General features: G+C 40.9%; 1 protein-coding gene across 1 annotated transcript in view; it reads right to left on the reverse strand.

The window, feature by feature from the left end:
* The window catches only part of PLEKHG1 (pleckstrin homology and RhoGEF domain containing G1), a 261,546-nt gene that overhangs the window by 90,866 nt on the left and 147,214 nt on the right, over positions 1 to 23,466 (reverse strand). Inside the window, exon 3 of the mRNA XM_038766904.1 lies at positions 12,670 to 13,205. Within this exon, the coding sequence (XP_038622832.1) occupies positions 12,670 to 13,092 (423 nt within the window). The 5' untranslated portion in view covers positions 13,093 to 13,205. The remainder of the gene's footprint in view (positions 1 to 12,669; positions 13,206 to 23,466) is intronic.

Raw genomic sequence — 23,466 nt, forward strand, 5'->3', positions numbered from 1 at the left:
TTGGGAGAATGCAGTCTAATAGAGTTGCTAGACAAGTTCCCTTCCCACAGTGAGTTTAGTCTAGAAGGGTATACATTAATACAAATAAATAAATTATGGATAGGTACAGTGCTGTGGGGTACAGATAGGGGTACAGATAGGTAAGTGCTGTGGGGCTGAGGGAGGGATGAATAAAAGATGCAAATCCAACTGTAAAGGTGACACTGAAGGGAGTGAGAGAGTGAGGACTTAGTTGGGGAAGGCTTCTTGGAGTAAATGCTTTCAGTAAAGCTTGGAGGAGGGGAGAGTGCTCGTCTGTTGGATATGAAGAGGGAGGGAATTCCAGGCCAGAGACTGGACGTGGGTAAGAGATTGGCGGTAAGATAGACAAGATTAAGGTACCGTGAGTAGGTTGGCATTGGAGGAGCAAAGCATGTGGGCTAAGGTTGTTAAGTAGGAGAGGACAAGGTGACCGAGTGCTTTAATGCCTAAGGTAAGGTGTTTCTATTTGATGTGGAGGTGGATGGGCAACCACAGGAGATTCTTCAGTATTTGAGAGATATGGGCTGAAAGTTTTTCTAAGAAAATGATTCGGCAGAAGGGTGAAGAATGGATTGGGAGACCAAGTGGACTGCAGTAGTCAAGGCGGGATAGGATCAGCACAGTAGCAGTTTGGATGGAGAGGATGTAATGAAGGTAGAACTGACAGGAGTTTGTGATAGACTGAATATGTGGGTTGAATGAGAAAGCTGAGGCAATGATAATGCCAGGGAGGATGGTGGGGCTGTCCACAATGATGGGAAAATCAGGAGGAGGACAAGATTTGGGTAGGATGATAAGGGGCTCTGTTTTGGATATGTTAAATTTTAGGTGTGGGAGGAGGGGCATCCAAGTACAGGCATCCTGAAGGCAACAGGAAATGTGAACCTGCAGAGATGAACAGAGCTTAGGGCTGGAGATGCAGATGTGGGAATCATCCGCAAAGAAATTGTAGTTGAAGCTGTGGGAGTGAATGAGTCTTCCAAGAGAGTGGGTATAAATGGAGATTAGAAGGGGACCAAATGACATGGTTACTGAAAGTTTTTGGACTATACTAAGAATATACTCTGAAGAACCAAGAGCAAATTGCTTTTCTGGGTATTTAAAGTTTTGTTTATTCAAATCTTTATATGCACTCTAATTTTATTTGCCAAACTTTCAGTATGAAAGACAACTATGCACAAAGATGAAAACTAAGGCAGCTTTAAAATCCATTTAAAAGACTCTTTAACTTGGAGCTCATCTTGCTAAAGTGGCTTTAAAATTTCCCATGACTTAGATTATTTGGCTCCTAATCTAAATGGAAGATTATATTGCTCCATAAGGGGCAGCGGCATTTCAATTCTCTCTTTGGCCTCTTGAAAGGGAGAAGAGAAACCTGTTTTAAAGTGTCACATTGCTCACAGAGAAAATTAAGTAAACTTCTTGAAACACACATATTCCTATCACCTGCATTCTCATACTCTTTTGTGCTGGAGATTTGAGACAAATAAATGAACCCTGTCGGCAATCTTTTCAAAGCTCACATTCTCTTGGAACAAAGTAAAGTCTCTCCTCAAAGCCCTCACAGGCCCCATAATACTTCTCCCTAACGACTCATTTTGGTTTAATCTACAGGACAAAGAGCTCAAACTGTCGGGGCTACAATAACTCTGTCTCCCTAGTCCTGTGAGATACAGAATTCCTCACAGACCGATGTAAAGAATCATCATGTTTATAATTATTACCTTTTCATCATTATGCCTTTGCCACAAAATTTATGCATCTGAAACAATCTCTAAGTAAAACTACCCAAGACCTTGCTAATTCACCAATTTCCCAGGGTACAGTCTGTATTACTGTAATTTATTTATCTATTTATTTAAATTAGCATCTGTCTCCCCCTCTAGACTGTGAGTTCGTTGTGGAGAGGAATGTGTCTGTTTGCTGTTATATTGTACACTCCCAAACACTTAGTACAGTGCTTTGCACATAGTAAGTGTTCAATAAATACGTTTGAATGAATACATTTCTGTTCCAGAATCAACCCTGTTTATCCACAAATGAGTGTTGGCTCTTTTTTTTGCAAGGAGCAGAGTTAAGTAATGTTCCTTTAAGCTTGCTGTGGGCTGGCAATGTCTACCAGCTCTGTTACAGTGCGCTTAGTGTGCACTATATATAGTGCGCTAAGCACAGTGCTCTGCATACAGAACGTATTTAATAAATATTGATTTCTTGATTCCCCAAATTCTCCTGTTACCACTCTTACACATGGATAATAGCTGAAGTGGGCCCAAGAAAGAAAGAAATGAGAAGCTTCTCATTTTTCTCTAACATTAGGTCCATGTGGAAGTAGTTTAGGCTTGTATACAAGGATGGGTTTCTCTGAACTGAAAAAATCTGGGGCCTTTCCTGTCATTTATAATTTCACATCCCTTCCCCAACATGATTATTTCCCAGATTAGAGGACTAGTTTAAGGATTCAGTGCATGTACTTACAGTAGACGAACTTTGCTGGAGAGCTGTAAGAGCAGGCAGAAGTCATCATAGGAGAGATGCCTTGTAGAAGAGGTCTGTTTGGTTAGATCAGGGCAAAATTCCAAAGCAAAAGGAATGATGCACTGGACTTCCCAGGACTAAAGTACATTCTTTAATCAGGGCTCTTTTCCCCTTCCCCTCCCTTCCCCTTCACGCGATCCCCCTTTAGAAATGGAAATCAAAGCGAGAAACATTTTTCACTCAAGTACCCAACCTTTACCCAATTTCTCCTTCTCTTTCCAAATCCCTCAGTCCAGCAGTCAAAATGCTAAAATCAGTAAGAGGCACAATGAAATCTGTTTAAAGGATCTAATAAAATACTTAGCATGGTCTTGTCCTGTACCCCAGATAAACAGCCTGGGATTTGGAAAAAAATGAAAACGATTTGAGCAGAGCCTACCTGCTGTCTTACTGCTTGAGCACAGAAGTATTTGGTGGAATTCTGCTACCTACTTTTGAGACTAGACACAGTCTGCCAAAATGTGGGGTTTCACTAAGCATTTTGGCTAGAAAGTGAAGGCAGAATTAGGAAACCTACAGATTGACTTTTCCATACTGTGAGGTTCTGCAATAACGCAAACCCTGTGTTTTACGAGAACTGGATATGCTAGATTGGGCTCATGAAGTCTATGGAATAGGGTTGTGTAAAGTGCTTAGTACAGTGCAAGTGCTCTGCACAAAGTAAACACTCAATAAATACCATTGATTGATGTTCCCTGTACACACTCCCTTATTTGCTGGGTATTTATTGAGCACTATACTGGGAGAGTACGACAACAGAATTAGCAGATATATTCCATGTCCACAAAAAGCTTACAGTCGAGAAATTGTATACCAAAATAAAAAAAATACCGTTTTGCCCTCTCATCCACCTTTGGCCAGCAATAAGGGAGAATGGGTTTGTTTTGGGTTTTTTCCAGCTCTTTCGGAGGCTCTGAACATTAAAGGAGTTGAAAGGGCAGCTGCCATTGGTGCAACATACAAATTCAGCCACAGAGTGTAGGTTGGGCATAGATAATAATAATAATAATGGTATTTGTTAAGTGCTTACTTTGTGCAAAGCACTGTTCTAAGCGCTGGGGGATACAGGGTGATCAGGTTGTCCCACATGGGGCTCACAGTCTTCATCCCCATTTTACAGATGAGGTAATATTGACTGGCACAAGTAAATAGCTCTAGACTAGGGGTATACCAATCTAGTAGTGCTTCTTGAGAGCAGTGTGGCCTAGAGGAAAGAGTACAGACCTGAGAGTCTTAGCTCTACCAGTTGCCCATTATAGGACTTCTATGTGTCTCAGTTTCCTCACCTGTAAAATGGGGATTTAATATCTGTCCTTCCTCCTACTAAAACTGTGAGCCTCATGTGGGGCTGGGGCTGACCTGATTAACTTGTATCTACACTATTGCTTAGAACAGTTCTCGGCACATAGTAAGCTTTTAACAAATGCCATAATTACTATTTGGATGGCGAGCAAGCAGTGTGGAGTGTAGGGGAAGCAGTATAGTGGATATAGTGGATAGAGCATGGGTCTGGGCTGCTCTGTGACCTTGGGCAAATCACTTAACTTCTCTGGGTTTCAGTTACCTCATCCATAAAATGGGGATTAAGACTGTGAGTCCCATGTGGGACAGAGGCTAGGTCCAACCTGATTAGGTTGCATCTACCCCAGTGCTCAGAACAGTGCTTGACACCTAGTAAGTACTTAACAAATACCACAATTATTTAGCACTTAGTACAGTGCCTCACATAAACACTTAAAAAATATCATTATTATTATTAATACTGGAAATTTGCCTGGATTATTGAAATGCTATAACACCAAGAGAGGGAGATACATCCAGGAGGAGGGGAAGAGGCACAAACACGCAGAGGGACTATAATTATTTTAGGATTTTTTTCACACTAAAATTTTAGCCAGATGAAAGGAATTGAGTTTCTTTTAGATCAATGGGAACCTTTTGCTTTTTAGTTGCAATGTTACAGGTGTTATTTTGCCTCCAACAGAGCTCTGAGGCTAAAATATTTGGATACAACCACCAGGCTGTATGATTTTCCTCTACCTGTGGTTATCTCATTAAAGGAAGGAGAAACTGAGTCAGAATGTCAAAATTCATACCAATTAAAAGTTCTCTCTTGCTCCAGATCTGTCATGGAAGTACAAAGCTCAATACTAAAAAACATGTTAATTTCAAAATCCCAATTTTATGTGTGTATTTTATTCTGGTAATTATATGATTTTTTAGTATAACAATGACTGAACAGACCATTATTCTTCTATGAATTATTTCACTTTCAGGAAACTGGGTGATCAACATTCTATGAAGTGAAATTCTTCCTGCAGTTTCAAGTGAGCAGCATAAGAAAATTCAGGTGCAGCACAAATAAGATAAACGAATGAATCTTATCTGACATCTCAACTCTCCCACTCTGCTCTCTTTTTTCTGTATTTCGGTTTACCTGGAACTCCCTCCCCTTTCAAATCTGCCAGGCTGCAGTTCACCCCATCGCCAAAGCCTTCCTGAAATCCTGCCTCCTTCATGAAGCACTTCCCAATTAAATTTTACCATTCCAGTTTCCCCTCAGTAAACAGTGATTCATATTTAAGTTATTCATTTATCACTCTTTTCACATCTGCATCTTTTCACTTCTCATTTCTCTCTCTGCTGGCGCCTTGCCCACATCCTGCTTCTGGCCTGGAACTCTCTTTCCCTTCACATCTGACAGACCATCACTCTCCCCATCTTTAAAACCTCATTAAAAATACATCTCCTCCAGGAGGCCTTCTCCAACTAAGCCCTCATTTCCTCTACTCTCTCTTCTGTGTTACTCTTGCCCTTGGATTTATACGCTATATTCACCCCACCCTCAGCCCCACAGCACTTATGTCCATATCTGTAGTTTATTTAATATCTGTCTCCCTTCCAGACTGTAAGCTCCTTGGGGGCAGGGAACAAGTCTGCCAACTCTGGCATATTGTACTCTCCCAAATGCTTAGTACAGTGCTCTATGCACAGTAAGCACTCTATATGATTAATTGCTTTCTCTATTTGTAAATAACTCTGTGTCTACCTTGAGGGCAGAGACTATGTTTTAGGGCAGAGACTATGTTTTACTTCTAGCCTTAGCAGATGTTCAAAATCATACTGATGATGATGATGATGAAGAATAGTCATAGCGCAAGGCTTTGGACTAGAATGTAAGCAGTCTAACCTTTATTCAGTTATTGATCTTCTGAAGGGACTTACAAACTTATTTAACCTTGAGGACGTTGAGTCAGGAGAGACACTGATCTTTGGTTCTCCATAGGCTGTAAGCTTGTTGTGGGCAGGGAATGTGTCTGTTTATTGTTGTATTATACTCTCCCAAACACTTAGTACAGAGCTCTACACATAGTAAGTGCTCAATAAACTGGATGAGTAACAGTGCTTTCTTCACTGGGACACAGCAGGGAGAAATTTCATTTGAACAGGGCTTTGAGCCACCTGTTAAAAGGAACTAAACAAACTAATTTTTATCATGTCTTTGTTTTCTCTCAATAAAGGGGTAATTGACAATCACTGGATTGATATTTAATGAGTGGCTTTTAAGTGCTTTGAAAATCTGAAGAACCATTGCCAAGAAATATAGCAATCATTAATAATCTATATGATGAACTTCAATACGCCCAAGTGCAGGATAATGCACTTAGGGAGAGAACAATCACAAAACCACAAAATGGAGATTGACTAGTTAATTAACACTACAAATAAAATTTTCTGAGGAATGCAATCTGTAAACAAACCATGATCCAATAAATTTAGTCTCTTACATAGTAAAACATATGTGAGCTTTTATAAAAATATTTCTCCCAGTTGGTAGCTTGAAGGTGAATAAGAGTCAGTAATATGATCCTGTTTTTCGATACATAATAGGATACTGGAATCATCATCATAAATGGCATTTATTGAGCACTTCCTTTATGCAGAACACTGTACTAAGAACTTGAGAGAGTACAAGTTCTCTGCCTGAGATGCGTTAAAAAGAGTTCAACATACAATATTCCCTCAGGTTACACAGAAGTGGTTAATCGCTGGCATTTATTTATTTATGTTAATGGTTGTTAAGCCCTTACTGCATGCCATGTGCCGGGCATTGTACTAAGCAATGGGTTAGAAACAAGCTAATCAGGTTGGACATAGTTCACGTTCCACATGGGGTTCAGAGCCTTAATTCCCATTTTACAGATGGCACAGAAAGTTAAGTGACTTGACCAAGGTCACACAGCAGTGTTGATCCAGGATTAGAACTTCAGTCCTTCTGCCTTCCTGGCCATATTCTATCCACTAGACCACACTGCTTCTCTTTATTGAGCATTTAATTTATGTCTAGAACTGTACTAGGTGCTCAAGAGAGAATCATACAACAGAATTAATTGACAGGCATGTTCTAGAGAAGTTGGGGCTCTAGGATGGGGATATTTGAAGGAATCTACAGAAAAGCAATAAAATGATTAAGTCTGAGTTAGAAAGGGTGATCTAAGGTGACATGTAGGTGATCAGTGCAAAAAAAAGATGATTTTAAGAGGTTGGGATATGTACGAAATCCAAGAGGACAATAATAAGCTGCTTTCTCTAACCAGTAAGGAAGAAAAGATTAATGGCCTTGAACTGCACTAATAGTTATGACTAACAATCACTAATGCAGTACCTCCACAGCATGCCTGGAAGAAAATGTAACAGCTTTTCTTTAAGTTGACTGCAAAGCAGAGTGCTAGGTCAAGGCAGGACTTCAGGATCAAGCTGCGGTTTGAGCAGATTCCAAGTATTACTTGAGGATGACAGTGGGGGATCGAGAAGAGAGAAGAAACAAAAAAGTCTTGAGCAGATGATCCCTGCTTCATGTCCTTGGATACTCCCCCCTTCTGCCCCTTTTCCAGAAAACACAGAGTATTTTCATCAGCACCCGTTAAAATCTTGGCTTAAGGTTAGAATTGTCTTTCCCCACTTCTTTTTTTTCAGCATACTGTAAGGGCAGAGTTTCTACTTCAAATTCCTTCAGAGAGGGTAGAGTGAGCAGCTACTATTGGGGATTATTCTCCCATATTCACGAAGTTCACTGATCCTGGCAGCGGGCAGGAGAGAGACCTTCTGTGCCACCCTTTGCCCAGGCATAACTCCAGAGAAGGGATAACAAGCTCCCTGTCTCTGTGAGCCACATAGTCAGCATTGACTATGTCCGTACTGACAGAGAAATACCGTGACTTAGTGGAAAGAGCATGGGGTTGGGAGTCAAAGGATGTGGGTTCCAATCCCGGCTCTGCCGCTTGTCTGCTGTGTGACCTTGGGCAGGCCACTTAACTTCTCTGTGCCTCAGTTCCCTCATCTGTAAAATGGGGATTAAGACTGAACCCCACGTGGGACAACTTGATTACCTTGTAACAGCCCCAGCATTTAGAACAGTACTTGGCACATAGCAAGCGCTTAACAAATACCATAATCATTACTGACCATCAGCGGAGATTTCACTGGGTACTTATTCTGACAGTGCAGAGAAAACCCTGCTTCCAGTGAGAGGGAAGTGGAAGTTGAGCCTTAGAGTATTTAGGTTTCAAGTTCTCTCCAGTCCTGCTGCCAATCCCTCTATCCAGGTTTGATGGGGAGACTCTTTGGGTATCCAGGGCAGGACATCACATTTACACATAAAGAGCTGGGGCAGTATTTTGTATATCGAGAGAAAATCCATGCTTGTCAGATCGGAATGGGTAACAATAAGTCTGAAAAAAAATGAAAGTTATGCACGAGCCTAAGATTTTCAACAGCAACACTTAAAGCGGTTGCCAAACTCAGCTCCTTAGGCAACTGTCCAAATTTAAATGCATAGACAGGGATAGAAAATAGAATACAAAGAGCCAACATGACCTTTGGCTAACTGCAAAACAGAGCTGAGTGGTCATTAGAAGCAATGTGGTCTAGTTAGAAGAGCCTGTGCCAGCAAATCCAAGGACCCGAATTTTAATTCTGACTCTGCCACTAGCCTGCTAGGTAACCTTAGGCAACTCAATTTCTCTGTGCCTCAGTTTCCTCATCAATAAAACGGGGTTTAAATACCAGTTCTCCCTTCACTTTATTGAGACTGTGAACCTCATGTGGGACAGGGACTATTTCTGAGATAATTATCTTGTATTTAACACAGCACTTAGTATAGTACTTGGCACATAGTAAGAACTTAAATGTATTATTATTATTATTAATAACACTTGTCATCAAAAAGTGAGAACGCAGTAAGTTCTACCAGCACCAAAGTAATGGTCAGCATGGGACAATTTTATTGGGTTGAACCTATGAGAATGGGTGACAGCAGAATTCCTCCAAATTTGTTGCATTTTGAGCTGCAGCATAGTATGCACCAACAGGGAGATAGAATTAACATTTTACAGTGATAGTGAAGCACAACCTCAAGTCATGTGGCACAGAAGTAAACTGTTGATAGGTAATGGAGGCAGACAGGTCAGCCTTACATGTAAAAATCAAGAAAGACATGGATCTCTTCAAGAAGAGACTTTAGGAAGAAATAGTTCAGTTGAATGGATTCCTAACACTAGATATAGATCTAGGCCTCACTGTGGCCTTTAACCCTAGACACACAACCATATAAAGTTCACCAAAAGCAATATTATCTTCTGCTGTGTATGAGGGTGTGATGTATATATCTTCACAGACAAACCTATTTAGATAATAAAAAATAAAGAGCAAATTGGTCAACAAATAAATGACAAGTGCATTCGGATTTCTTACCAGCATTTGTCATGTAACTTTCTTAAGAGGGGAAAAAAAAGTAGATATAGGATTTACCTGATTTATCCTTTTATCTTGTATAACCCAAGGTCTAAGAAAAATAGTGCAAGTGTTATGCCAAGAACATAAATTTCCCTTCCTCACTATGGAAATTTCTGGATTAAGTGGGGCAGCTACGTTAAAAATTAAAACTGAATGATGCAAAACTTTGAGGAACCTTGTTCTTTTAGCATTTTAAAGCTCTTTTGGTCGATTCACAGATATTTTTCCACAAGTAAAATGACAAGTATTTTTGAAATTTCAAGATGATTTGCCTCATTTACTCTACATTTGGTAGTACTTAAATTGTTTCTGTTGAGCATCTATTGGCTTTTCTATTTTTACTAGAGGATTTATGGCACGATTATTTTTAGCACGCAATGTCTGGTTCTATCATTGTGGAATTAAAGTAATATACAACACGCACTCATCCATTGGATTTCTCTAAAACTAAAAGAAAGTGCTTGTATTTACTGGAAACTAAAGCACATTAACAGATTAAAAGCCTAAAACATGAAACAGATACCAGTACATAGCGGAACTCGATGTAACACCACAGCAGTCAGAAAAACAAATACAGTTCTGCAAGATAAAACTTGTTTATGGATGATTAACTCTTAATCTTGCTTTTACATGATCAAAATCCCAATGCCAAGTTTTTCCTTTCACTCAAAACCTTGCCAACTGCTTGTCAGTGACAAACCTATCTTTTCATATACGCAATATTTGGCCTCCAAACTCATCTACCCTACCCAAAACTTGTAAGTTTTTCTTTTGTACATTTGTACTATTATTAGAAAGATGACAAAAAGGACTACCCAAGCATAACCCACAGATGCTCACCTTTACTGTATTTAAAAGGTGAGAAAAAAAGGCATTAAAGTTAATTAGGTATTGTTTTCCATATGCCTAGTAGAGTCGATGAAGGTTGCTCATTTTCCAAATTTTGACTGAAAGTTTTAGAATAGAATAGTGTCAAACTGTTGGGTTAAGTTAATCTCTGGACTATATATAAAAAAAAAACCTCAAAATTTCCTTTTATTCCTTTGGGATAGAGTCTCCCATCATGGAGAAGCAGCATGGCCTAGTGGAAAGACCACAGGCCTGGGTGTCAGAAGACCTGGGTCCTATTTCAGCTCTGCCACTTGCCTGCTGTGTAACTTTGGGTAAGTCACTTAACTTCTCTGTGCCCTTGCCTGTAAAATGGAGATTACCTGTTCTCCATCCTCCATACACTCTGAGTCCCATGTCTCAGGGACTATGTCTCTGATTTGACTGCATTGTAGTGCTTGGTACACAGGAAACACCTAACAAGTACCACAATCATTACCATTATTATTATTATTGTAGCTGACAGATGAACCTTGATTTAGTCACAAAGATTAAAGGACTGAGAATCTGCAAGAAGGAACTGATTGTTGTGTTAGTGGTTTGCAAAGTGCCAGTTTCATGTAATGCACAGAGCACGGGCTTGGGAGTCAGAGGTCATGGGTTCGAATCCCAGCTCTGCCACATGTCTGCTGTGTGACCTTGGGCAAGTCACTTCACTTCTCTGAGCCTCAGTTACCTCATCTGTAAAATGGGGATTAAGACTGTGAGCCCCACGTGGGACAACCTGATCACCTTGTATCTCCCCAGCGCTTAGAATAGTGCTTTGCACATAGTAAGCACCTAACAAATGCCATTATTATTATTATTACGTTCATTTATTCATTCAATTATGTTCATTCATTCATTCAATTGTATTTATTGAGTGCTTACTGTGTCACTGTATTAAGCGCTTGGGAAGTACAAGTTGGCAACATATAGAGACGGTCCCCACACAACAACGGGCTCACAGTCTAGAAGAGTTCATTTAGTGCTTATTGTAGGCAGAGCACTGTACTACTACTACTACTAATACTGATGGCATTTATTAAGCACTTACTATGTGCAAAGCACTGTTCCAAGTGCTGGGGAGGCTACAGAGTGATCAGGTTGTCCCATGGAGGGCTCACAGTCAATCCCCATTTTACAGATGAGGTAACTGAGGCACAGAGAAGTGAAGTGACTTGCCCAAAGTCTCACAACTGACAATTGGCGGAGCTGGAATTCGAACCCAGGACCACTGACTCCAAAGCCCATGCTCTTTCCACTGAGCCATGCTGTTTTTCTAAGCACTTGGGAGAGTACAATGTAACAATAAACAGACACATTCCCTGCCCACATCGACCTTACAGTCTAGAGGGGTTGTAATCCCAGCTCTGCTACTTGTCTGTTGTGTGATCTTGGGCAAGTCACTTCACTTCTCTGTGCTTCAGTTACCTCATCTGTAAAATGGGGATTGGAGACTGTGAGACCTATGTGGAATAGGGACTTTGTCCAACCCACTTTGCTTGTATCCACCACAGCACTTAGTACAGTGCCTGGCACATAGTAAGCGCTTGACAAATATCACAATTATTATTTTTCTTGCCAGTCATATTCCCTCTGGGGCAGTAAGTGCACTGGACATGCAGAGTAGGCCAACCAGCTCATTCCTCACACATACGCAGGAAACTCCTTGAGGTACAGACTAGACATTCCAGAGGAGCCAATCCTCTCAGACTTTATTCACATTTTCCCCATCCCCTGCCAACCAGCTACCGTATAAGCTAAATTTCTGAACTGGAGGTAAAGTAGTGAACTCTTTTTTTCACCAGCATTTGTTAAGTGCTTACTATATGCCAAACACTACATTAAGCACTGGGGTAGATTCAAGATACTCAGGTTGGACACAGTCCCTGTCCCACAGAAAGTTCACAGTCAGAGTAGGAGGGAGTATGATTTAATTCCCATTTTACAGATGAGGAAACTGAGACCCAGAGAAGTTAAGTGACTTACCCAAGATGACACAGCGGACAAGACATGGAGCTGGGACTAGAACCCAGGACCTCTGACTCCCAAGCCTGTTCTCTTTCTACCAGGCCACGTTGCAGGATTTTATATCCCGTAGGCAGCAATTTCTGAGCATATATGGCTATTATAATTTAGGGGTAGATCTTGGCCTTCTGAAAAGTTGCTCAGAGATTCTGGAGTCACAATACGGGCAAACTAAATCAGAAAACAGCTCATTTTCACCTTCTTTACTTTGACCAAGCCCAGTTAGCAAGCTTGACATTATTAATGTCAAGAACATCCAAGAACATCCAAGCATCCAAGAACACTTAACACAGTCTAATTTTGTTGTACAGTGCTCTGCACATAGTAAGCGCTCAATAAATACGATTGATTGATTGATTGATTGATTATTACATCCATCTGATAGGAACAGTATGGGGAGTATAAAGAAAAGTCTCTTACCCGCACAATGCTCTTTAAATCTTGTACATAGGTCTTCTCGGTTTCCAGGATTTCTTGTACAACCCTGTCCACGTACAGGAGCTTTGGAGCTTTGCTGGCTTCTGTGGCCAGGGACACAGCATCACTTTTGCCTGCTCCTTTTGACTCTGTTTTCCTCGGAACACTCTGCCTCTTTTCACCGTTTTCCTCTAGGTTCTGTTTTTCCACTGGGCTATTTCTCTGTAGCTCATTGTTGGAAAACCGCCTAGCTGGAATCAGCTCTAGTTTTATGGCCCCTGCTTCCTTATCCTGGTTAAAGAGGCCCAGATGACTGTTCGACGCTAAGGTCATCCTGCTGCCAAAGGAACAGTGACTATCCCTGGAAGAGGCAGAAGATGATGTGGAGCTAAAGCTAACAGGACGGTCGCTGTCTGACAGTTCCATGGTCTTCACTCCTCGGTAGCGGAAATGCCGATTTTCCCCGTGCAAATATCCCGTCTTGGAGCCAGGATCTTCTTTCACAGCTGGTGAGCCCTTGAGCAGCAAATGGTCTTCATCTAAACACAGAAAACACCAACAATAAAAGTCATAAATAAACATTCCCAATTATTTTGCAAGAGTGGAATGGAAACTCACAAATGATCATTCAAAAAGGACTAAACCAAAATGCAATGTAACCTTCAGGAATCCTTGGCTACCTGAACACAGAAACAGTGGACTGTTCTCTACTATTCTTGGCCAGGGGCACACTCTGAATCAGTGGGGAGAGGAACTGAAGCTTCCAACCATTTTTGTGGGGAGGGTGAAAACTGCATTTGGGTATTTTTCTACAGAATTGCTGGCCTAAGGAAAATATATTGGAAAAATCCTCGAAAAACAGCTTTCACTTGAAAACTACCAATGAAAGCCACCATCTCCTCTTTCTTTCCAGCTCTTCCCAGGTGGAGGGAGATCAGGCGATTGCTTCCATGGGCAGCAACTGTCTCGGTTACAATCCAAAAATCATAGAATAGTGAAATTTGGTTTAATGAGAAGGTGGAACAGAGGTAGGGGGCCATGGCAGAGATAGTGGCAGGAGGTGCAAGAAAAAGTACAGAACTATGTACTAAACCGCATCCAAGAACACTTAACACAGTCCAATTTTGTTTTCAGAGCAAGAAATTGAGGATGGGATCAGAATTTTCTTGGAATAAACTGTACTGCTAAAATAGTCTTAAACCTTCCAACACCTCTTCCCTTATGAAGCAGTTTTTTGAAGTTTCCTTAATTGATACAATTTTATAATTTTTTTTAAGTTTTGCACAAAATGTGTGCTTCCAACCTTCAAACAGGTATTAAGTGGGCCAATTTCCTCCCATCCCTGCCATTTTTAATAAATAGAATAGCTTCAATATTAACATTTTGAATGATAATAATCCACATTCTGTGCTAGCTAGAAATAGAAAGTTGTAAAAGGGAAGTATGATAAAAAGTACACCAATTTCCACTCAACTATTTGATTTCTGCTACATTACAAAAAATATATGGTTTATTAGCACACCCACATTTAGAATATAACAGTTTCTAGTGTTCTACTTACCTCAATATATGATCTCATTTATAGATAACTAGAATACTTTAACAAGTTTGTTTCATAAGCACTTGTGGATTCATCAACATACGATAAATAACAGTACTCTGAAACACTAGGAATAGTCAGATAAATTATACAGAAAAATATATTAAGCAATTATATATAAAAAAGAAAATGAACCCCTAATCACAGCCATGTGGTCTGAGTTTAATGCACTTTTTTGAACTTTTACAAATTCCTCTCTGCTTTCTTTTGTAACGATTTTATGGCCTATAAAACACAGATTGGCTAGTATGTGTAAATTGCACTTGTTCTTTAAAAGCTTGCTTGGACCTGACCTAGGCAAAGACCTCAAGACCAGCAATGTATTTCAATATGCTTGCAGAGGCACACCTGTCTAATCTGCAGTGAGAAAAAGACTAGTTTCCTTCCATCCCTTTTTTTTTTCCACTCCCAGAAACTGTTTAGCCCATCCCAGATGAAGGATGGCCATTTATCCGGTTTTCGGCTGGTCTGTCACCATCTGGTACTAATATAGCACCACTCACCTTAATGTCTTTTAGACTGTGAGCCCAGTGTTGGGTAGGGACTGTCTCTATATGTTGCCAATTTGTACTTCCCAAGCGCTTAGTACAGTGCTCTGCACATAGTAAGCGCTCAATAAATACGATTGATGATGATGATGTCCAGTTTTTTTTAAATAAACACCCAGCCTCCCTCCACTTTGGCTCCTGCCAACTAATTCTGCAACTTGTAAGAGGTGCCCATGTTTGTAGGAAACTCAGTGGGGAAGATGTAAGCTTGCTGCAGGTAGGGAATGTGTCTGTTCTATTGTTGTGTTGTACTCTCCCAAGCGCTTAGTACAGTGCCCTCCACAAAGTATCTGGAGGAAGAGAGGCAGGGGGCTGGGGAAGGAGTGGTCCCTTGGAGATATTTTTGTGAGTCTACGACATCATTATGTTATGTTACAAGACGTATGTTGGTGGTTCTGCATTGTGAAAGAGCTGCTGGGTATCCTTCAGTACGGTAATGCCCTCCTAGCCAGAGGTGGGAGTTTGGATAATCATCTAGGCTTACCGAGCAGAGCACTGTACTCTGAGTTTGGGAGAATACAACACAACAGAATTGCCAGATGTGTTCCCTGTCCACAGTGGGTTTCTAATCTAGAGGGCTGGGACGAAGCTAATCTCTTTGAGCCTTTTGAGCTAGAAGTGATCTGGCACCGGACAAGACAATTCCAGGACAAGAACCAAAACCAGATTAGCTCTTGGGGTGAAAGGCCAATCACTTTGGGGTGGTTCAATCCAACGTTGTCCCATGGAAGTCATAAAGGGAATAGAGAGCATAGTCAGTCTTGAGTTCACAGGAACTGGTGACATAATTGCCTGCATATCTGTCCAGTAAAATTGTCTACTGCAGATTTGACAGTACAGGGTGAAACTTCGCTTAAAGGACTCGACTTAAAAATGACAGCTTCATCAGTTTGCCTTGTAAAAAGTCATCCTGGTTAAGACTTGCACTAATCGGACACGTCAGGAAAAAGCAGAATGGTAGAGATAGGGTTGGGTTGATTGGGAAGGAAAGAAAAAAAAAGTTGGCAAGGAATAATAGAAAGTCTTGGCCCAGACATAAACAGTTTCTTCCTCAACAGATGACAGAGTTACATGTCATAGGGTGCCATGGGTGGGAGGAATTGTGAGAATTGACAGAGCACAGACCTAGAGTCAGACGGCCCTGATTCTAATCCCAACTCTGCCACTCGTTTGCTGTGTGACCTTGGGCAAGTCACTTAACTTCTCTGTGCTTCAGTTATCTCATCTATAAAATGGAGATTAAAACTGTGAGGCCTTTGCGGGACAGGGACTATGTCCAACCTAACAAACTTGTATGTACCCCAGTGCTTAGTACAGTGCCTGGGACATAGTAAATGCTTAACAAATATCATTAAAAAAAGAGTGTGAGATCATAGAAGCAGCATGGCTCAGTGGAAAGAGCATGGGCTTTGGAGTCAGAGGTCATGGGTTCAAATCCCAGCTCTGCCAATTGTCAGCTGTGTGTGACTTTGGGCAAGTCACTTAACTTCTCTGGGCCTCAGTTACCTCATCTGTAAAATGGGGATGAAGACTGTGAGCCCCATGTGGGACAACCTGATCACCTTGTAACCTCCCCAGCGCTTAGAACAGCGCTTTGCACATAGTAAGCGCTTAATAAATGCCATTATTATTATTATTATTATTGAACCACAGAGTGTCCCTTAGATAACAGTATAAGTAATCCATCCTAGAAACACTGATGTTATCCAGAAGTTTACTGTTGAAGATGTTTAGAAATCTTAACTGATACAGGAATCACAATATTTTCATGAGGTGAACAAATTTTAGGGAGATAAGCTTTCAGTAGAAATTTCCATTTATGACCTAATTACCTGTAGGCCAAGTCTGTTGATAAGCAATAATCAAGCTGGATGCCTGAGCCAGATAGACAAAACAAACATTAAGAAGGCACCAAATATTAGTCATCTAATCTTGCCCAGAAACCTGGACAAAAATACCTCAACCTGATGTCTGAGAAATCACAACAGGTCTTTCAAGACTCCAATCTTTTCTACTCCTCTGTTTCTCCCTGACATTGTACTATTTCTCCGGAAGGGATTAAGACCACCTCTAACATTAAGGCAAGCCAGAAGTGAGGGTCAATCTTGAACTTGGGGCCAATTACTCATTTTGAGTGTGAGGATTCAAAATGGCAGTCAGGGGTCAAAGAACTAATGGGTAAGAGAGACCAGACTTGGGATTCTTTCAGCCCTGCTCGGAAGCATTTAAACACTGTTCAAAATCTAGGATGAGCAAGTTGTGAATCCAGCCCAAGCAGCTGTGGGGCAAAAACCATTAGTTAGAGCATGGGCCTGGACGTCAGAAGGACCTAGGTTCTAATCCCGGCTCCATCACTTGTCTGCTGTGTGACCTTGGGCAAGTCACTGCACTATGCCTCAGTTATCTTGTCTGTAAAATGGGGTTGAAGACTGTGAGCCCCATGTGGGACAGAGCCTATGTTCAACCTAATTAGTCTGTATCTACCTAGTGCTTAGAACAGTGCTTGACACATAGTAAGTGCTTAACAAATGTCATTTATTTTGTCCTCAACCAGAAATCCATGGTGGAAATGGGCTCCATGGACTTGACATTTATGAACATGAGGTCTTCGGGGCCAATTTTTAAAGGTATAAAAACCTATCTTCATTAATAAAAGTGTAAGTATGGCTGCTATGCCAGCCTGACCAACTCAGTATTTTCCATAGGAATTGTCATTATTATGGTAATTGTTATGAATTATATGCCAAGCACTGGGGAAACTACAAGTTAATCAGGTTGGACACAGTGCCTGTCCCACATGGGATGCACAGTCTAAGTGTGCCTGGAAAGGGTCAGTGCTTTTCCAAAATAGTCTATTAAAGGCATTTTATTTGCAAAACACAGAATCAAAAATTTCTCCATTCAAGAAGTAATTCTCTTTACAGCTAGCCTTCTCCTCAATAGTCCCTCCAGCCTGGGGAGTTCTATTCATTTGCATTTTTCAGGATAGAAATGGTCCTGAGAAAAGGTAATTTACAGAATATGCCAAGCTGTTAGGAAAGTTTATAGGTAATAATAGAAAGAGTTCAATGACAGGGACAGAGGAAAAAGTTAGCTTCACCACAATAAACAGTATTCTACAGACTTAAAGACACAAATCTCCAAAGTTCAGACTGTAGAATTAGTCCTTTAAGGCCATTTAAATGGTAAAAACAAAAGGTGAGAAGCACAGCCCAAAAGGACAAATTTAACAAGCTGGAATGAGACTGCTATTAAGTTCAATCCCCATCACTGACACAAACTCACCCTTAACTTCCTTCTGTTCGAAGGCCTTTAACTGAAGAGATTAAGGTAATGTCAAATTAAAGACATTTCAGGTTTCTATAGTAATATAGGCACACTGACCTCCTTCATTTATCTAATGAATTCAGTGAGTTAATTTGCATTTTGTATGAACAATATAAATGTTTACTGGATGTGGTTGGACTATAAGGAATCTTTCTCTTTCATATACATTGCCTACTAAATGTACAAATGATCTGGAGTGTTTTTCTCTATTCTGATTCAGTAGATTCCTGGGCAACGAGAGATCTGTCCAGGTCTCTCTTTTTAGTTATTTATGGTGGCCACCAAAATAACAACAACGCTGATTTTAGTTAGCAGTTAATAAGCTCCCCTTGGTTAGTTTGAACCTGAGTTTGTTGATATTTTAAACTGGTTAATTCTCTTTTTACTTTTCCAGCTGCTCCACAATGCTTCTTTGGTTGATATATCAAAAAATAATGAGAAACAGACACTGTCCAGAAGGGAAACAACCAAGCTAGAGAACTACTCTGACACTCTGATTTTAATCCTACATCCTAAAATGACACAGATTCCAGGAGGCAAGTTAGGAGCACATATTCTAATTCATTAGATTTTTGTGGGTTAGCTTAGCAACTAGGAGATATTTGCACTTTTCCCCATACTCATGAGGAAATGGGTCCCAAGAAAGAGGGCCTATCAATCAAAATTATTGAGCACTGTGTGCAGAGCACTACACTAAGCACTTGGGAGAGTAAATTACATCAGAGTTGGTAGGCACATTCCCTGCCCACAACAAACTTACAGTCTAGATTTCTATTTGACTAGCATTCTCCCTTGACATCACATACTTTTCTGAAAGTTTTTCTTTGGAGACTTTAAAAACTTTAAATAAGCAATCATTGAGCTCCATTAGTTCTGTTGCAGAGAGGGAGAGGAGGTTGTGGTACACTTGCTTTCTACTTGCACTAGAAAGTTTCTTTCTCATGGCATGGAAGAACTCTTCTCACCCCTACAATGGGTGTGCAGCCCTAGTGACATGGTGTTTCATCACCATGCAACTCAAGTCTATACACCTTAAGGGGAAGGGTCATGGGTTCAAGTTTATGGCAAGCATTCAACTGTTCAAGGTTGACCTTGTTGCTTTCACAGCTTCCCTGACAGCTCCCAAACAACTGTAAAGAGTCATGTTGGGGCACATTACAGAGATGTTGAGGGGATGATTGCAATCTTGCTGAAAGCCCCCATAGCAATTCTCTGCTGGAATGGGTTGTAAGCACTGCTCCAGCAGAGACTACAGGATGTAGAGTGAGGCTCTTTTCCTCAATTACAGGCTGGGCGTGAAATGGTTTTCTGGCAATTATGGGCTGAGAGATGTGTTCTCTGAAGCTGCCAGGGGAGAAGGGTAACTCTCCACCCTGCCCAGGTTATACTTGATAATGAATTAGGTGCTTAGGGCAATGCATTAACTTTCAAGTCTTGAGTGCATCATTCAGTATACACAGGAGTATGTGCATATGTAGTGACCTACACGGACAGGCTTCCTGATTGCAGTATACCCTTTGTTTTAGGTTGCTCCTTTCCTTGCCACATCAGTTGATGTTTTGTCAGGATACCCAGGCCGATTTCACAATGACTGTCTGCACAGTGGTACTAATACAGTGCTAAATGCTTAGTAAAGTGCTCTGCACACAGTAAGCACTCAATAAATACGACTGACAATGAATAACGGGAGTGATAGGTATTAATATAAATAAATTATAGATATCTACATAAGTGCTGCGAATACTAAATGCCCAAAATACTATCCCCTTGGTTCTACCTCTGGTTAAACAGCCAAGTGCTATTCTCTTTTGGTTGGTGCTCAGAGGGCAGGGAAAGTGTCTGATCAGATCATTGTGGATAGATACTGTGCTTAGCATAGTGGATAGAGCAGTGCTTAAGCATTTAAAATACTACCATTATTATCCTAAATAAAACCAGTGAAACTTGGAAATGTTAACTAGCACAAACAATACCTGGCACCCACAAGCTGTATTTCCATAAATATTACAATTGATTCTGTGAAGATGGTGCTCTAGAGAGAAAAATGGAATCAACGTGGGTGAGGGGGGTTGAAAAGGCTCACAAGTTTTCGGCCAACTAGTCTATGTTACATTTAGTCAGTCACTGAATTTTGCTAGCTGTTCTGCTATCCTTTCTCTTCATCCTAGTTGAAACTCTTATCACCTCAGCTGGATTACTCAAGAGCCTCCTTCCTCATTTTCCTGCCTCAAAATCTTCCTCTTTTTAGGCTACTCCACACACAGGTGCACATACTTCATAAAATGCCATTTGAAACACATCACTCCCCTTCTCAAAAACCTCCAACCCCTGCTTATTCTTTTTTGAAAAACCTAAAACTGCTAATCATTCACTTCGCGGCTTTACACTAGTTCCCTTATCCAGATAAACTTTTTTTCTGCTCAGATCTTTGCTCCTCCTAATTTAGCTGTACTTTGTTTGCTATTTTCCTGTCTTGGATGTAATATTCATTCTTTTCCTTCAGCGTGGAATTCCCTCCCCCTTCAAACCCACCAAACCATGCTCCCCTCCATCTTCAAAGTTGTTCCAGAAAGCCACCTCGCCCAATAGGCCTTCCCAGACAAACTCCCCACTTTCCCACTCTACATTCCTACGTTGCTTCATTTTTTAAAATCACTAAATGTTTACTCTTGTTTCTATCATTTGTAACCATGCCCTTAAATTTTCACATATACAATAGGAAATAAGTATGTTCACTTGATTCCCATAAGTGCCTCGAAGGCAGGATCATGACTTATTTTTGTTGCATGTTCCCAAATCCTACTATAGTGCTCTCCCACGGAGAGTTGAATAAATGCTCAGTAAATGAGGAGGGTGATGATGAAGCCACGCGTTTAATAAACAATGCATGCCTAGCCATCGGCCACAGGAAAAACATAGGTTATTCAGATCAGCTTTGTTCTCAATGTCAAAGGAATTGTGAACTTCCAGTGCTGGAAAATATTTCTGCATATAGTTGCCAATTGCCCGAGAACACAGAGCAGACAAGTCACCTAGCATGGCCTGGCAGCAAGAGCACGGGCTTGGGAGTCAGAGGTTCTGGGTTCTAAACCCGGTCCCGCCACTTGTCTGCTGTGTGACCTTGGGCAAGTCACTTCACTTCTCTGTGCCTCAGGGACCTCATCTGTAAAATGGGGATTGAGACTGTGAGCCCCACGTGGAACAATCTGATTACCTTGTATTTACCCCAGCGCTTAGAACAGTGTTTGGCACATAGTAAGCGCTTAACAAATACAATAATTACTATTATCATTATGTCTTAGTTTCCTTATCTGTAAAATGGGGATTAAATTACTGATCTCCCTCCCTCAAACTGTGGCTCCATATGGGGCAGAGACTGTGCCCGATCTGAGTGGGTTGTATCTAGCCCAGTGCTTATTACAGTGCTGGACACATAGTAAGCATTTAAATACTAGAGCTATTGCTATTACTGTAAAGTTGATCAGTATGGAATTTCTTATGTTGTCCTTTTCCATTTTGTAAATCTTTTGAAGCTATGAGTGCTTAATACAGGGCTCTGCACACAGTAAGCACTCAACAAATACCATTCATTGATTAGAGTTTGATATGCACATTCTAATATGGACAGAAAACCTATCCATCAAAGAACATAAAAAACAAAAAGAAATTGAAGTATAAACGATCTGAAAGTGAGGGCTCCTTGAAGTCAGAGAGAAGCTGGGCAGCTCATAGCCTCAGGGAGTGGAGTTTCTCAACTATGTGAGGGCAGAAAGGGAGGGGGTTCGGGGGAAGGATTCAGGGGCAAGCTCTCCAGTCAGTCAATCGCATTCACTGAGCGCCTAATGTTTGCAGAGCACTGTACTAAGAGCTTGGGAGAGCATATCACTCCCTCTTCAGTAGCTTTAATCTGAGCCTTACCCTGAATGGTTTCACTGAGCAGAAAGAGAAGCTTGGACTACTCCAATATAAGGTCAGAGGCAGAAGAGGAAACTCACTCAGTAAGCCTAGTCTGGTGTGCCTGGAAGATGGGATAGTCAACTTTCTAACCGGGGGTTAGTTCCCTACTGAAAGCTTCCCAGGACCTCAGGTGTCCAAGGATCACAGCACCTTTTCCTGCACTGCAAAAGGGATGACGTCATCATAGACCACATCTCGGACACTGCCCTATTCACCAAGGTAGGAAATGCACTTGCCAGTAGAGCTCAGACAAATGGTTTTCAGCCCCGCTCATTGCTATTCTGGGCATTGAATGCCTTGGCGGCAGAGGGAGAGGAAGTAAGGGATTGTATTATGTTTGTCAATACCAATGAGTCACCAATACTAAGCACTTCCTTTATTACAGTGCATTTAATGGAAAGTCTCCATTTTGTGAATCTAAGAATACGCCACAGAGAGAACAGAGGGCAGGCTAGAACTATCAGCTAAAAAAAGTCAGTATCTGAAAACCAAGCCTTGAAGTGGCAGGTGGTGTGTATCTGATTAAAGCAGGTCAAAATGAATAACACAAGTACACACCCCTATGAATAGATCTTTACATTCCATATTGGGATATCAATCAGTGGTTTTTATTGAGTGCTTATTGTGCGCTGTACTAAGTCCATGAGACAGTATAATTCAACAGAGCTAGTAGACACAATTTCTGCCTACAGGGAGTTTACAATCTTGTGCAAAAGAGACAAGAAAATAAATTACAACTAGAGGAAGTAACTGGGTATATGGATATTAATCGATTAATTGTATTTATTACGTGTTTACTATGTGCAGAGCACTGTAAGTGCTTGGGAATATGCACTATAACAGAGTTGGTAGACACAGACTCGAGAGGGGGAGACAGACAATAACATAAATAAATTAGGGATATGTACATAAGTGCTGTGGGTCTGGGGAGCAAATCAGGGAGACTCAGAAGGGAGTGAGGGAAGGGGAAATGAGGGCTATGCACATAAATGCTCTGGAAATGGGGGACAGGTGAGGATCAAGGCAGGAGAGGGTATAAACACAAGTACATACAGCAACATGGAAGGGAGGGAAGAAGAATTGGGTAGGTAATTAATAGGCTAGTTAGGGTATCAACCTTCTGTACCATAATTGAAAAGACAGTGCTATAGATATTAATAATAACAATAATAAATAATAATAACAGTAAAAAAACAGTGGTAGAGTGGAAGCCTAAATTTGCCTCTGCAAGCTTGAGTTTTGTGATGCCCTCCCAAGCAGAGTAGTCCTTTTCAATTTGCATTATAATGGTATGCCTACTTACTGGTTTTACTTCTAGGGTGGCCACCGGCAGCATCATGAAACCTAGACATGCTTTTGCCCATCCAG

The sequence above is a fragment of the Tachyglossus aculeatus genome, chromosome 2 (assembly GCF_015852505.1).
Source record: "Tachyglossus aculeatus isolate mTacAcu1 chromosome 2, mTacAcu1.pri, whole genome shotgun sequence".
Classification (NCBI taxonomy): domain Eukaryota; kingdom Metazoa; phylum Chordata; class Mammalia; order Monotremata; family Tachyglossidae; genus Tachyglossus; species Tachyglossus aculeatus.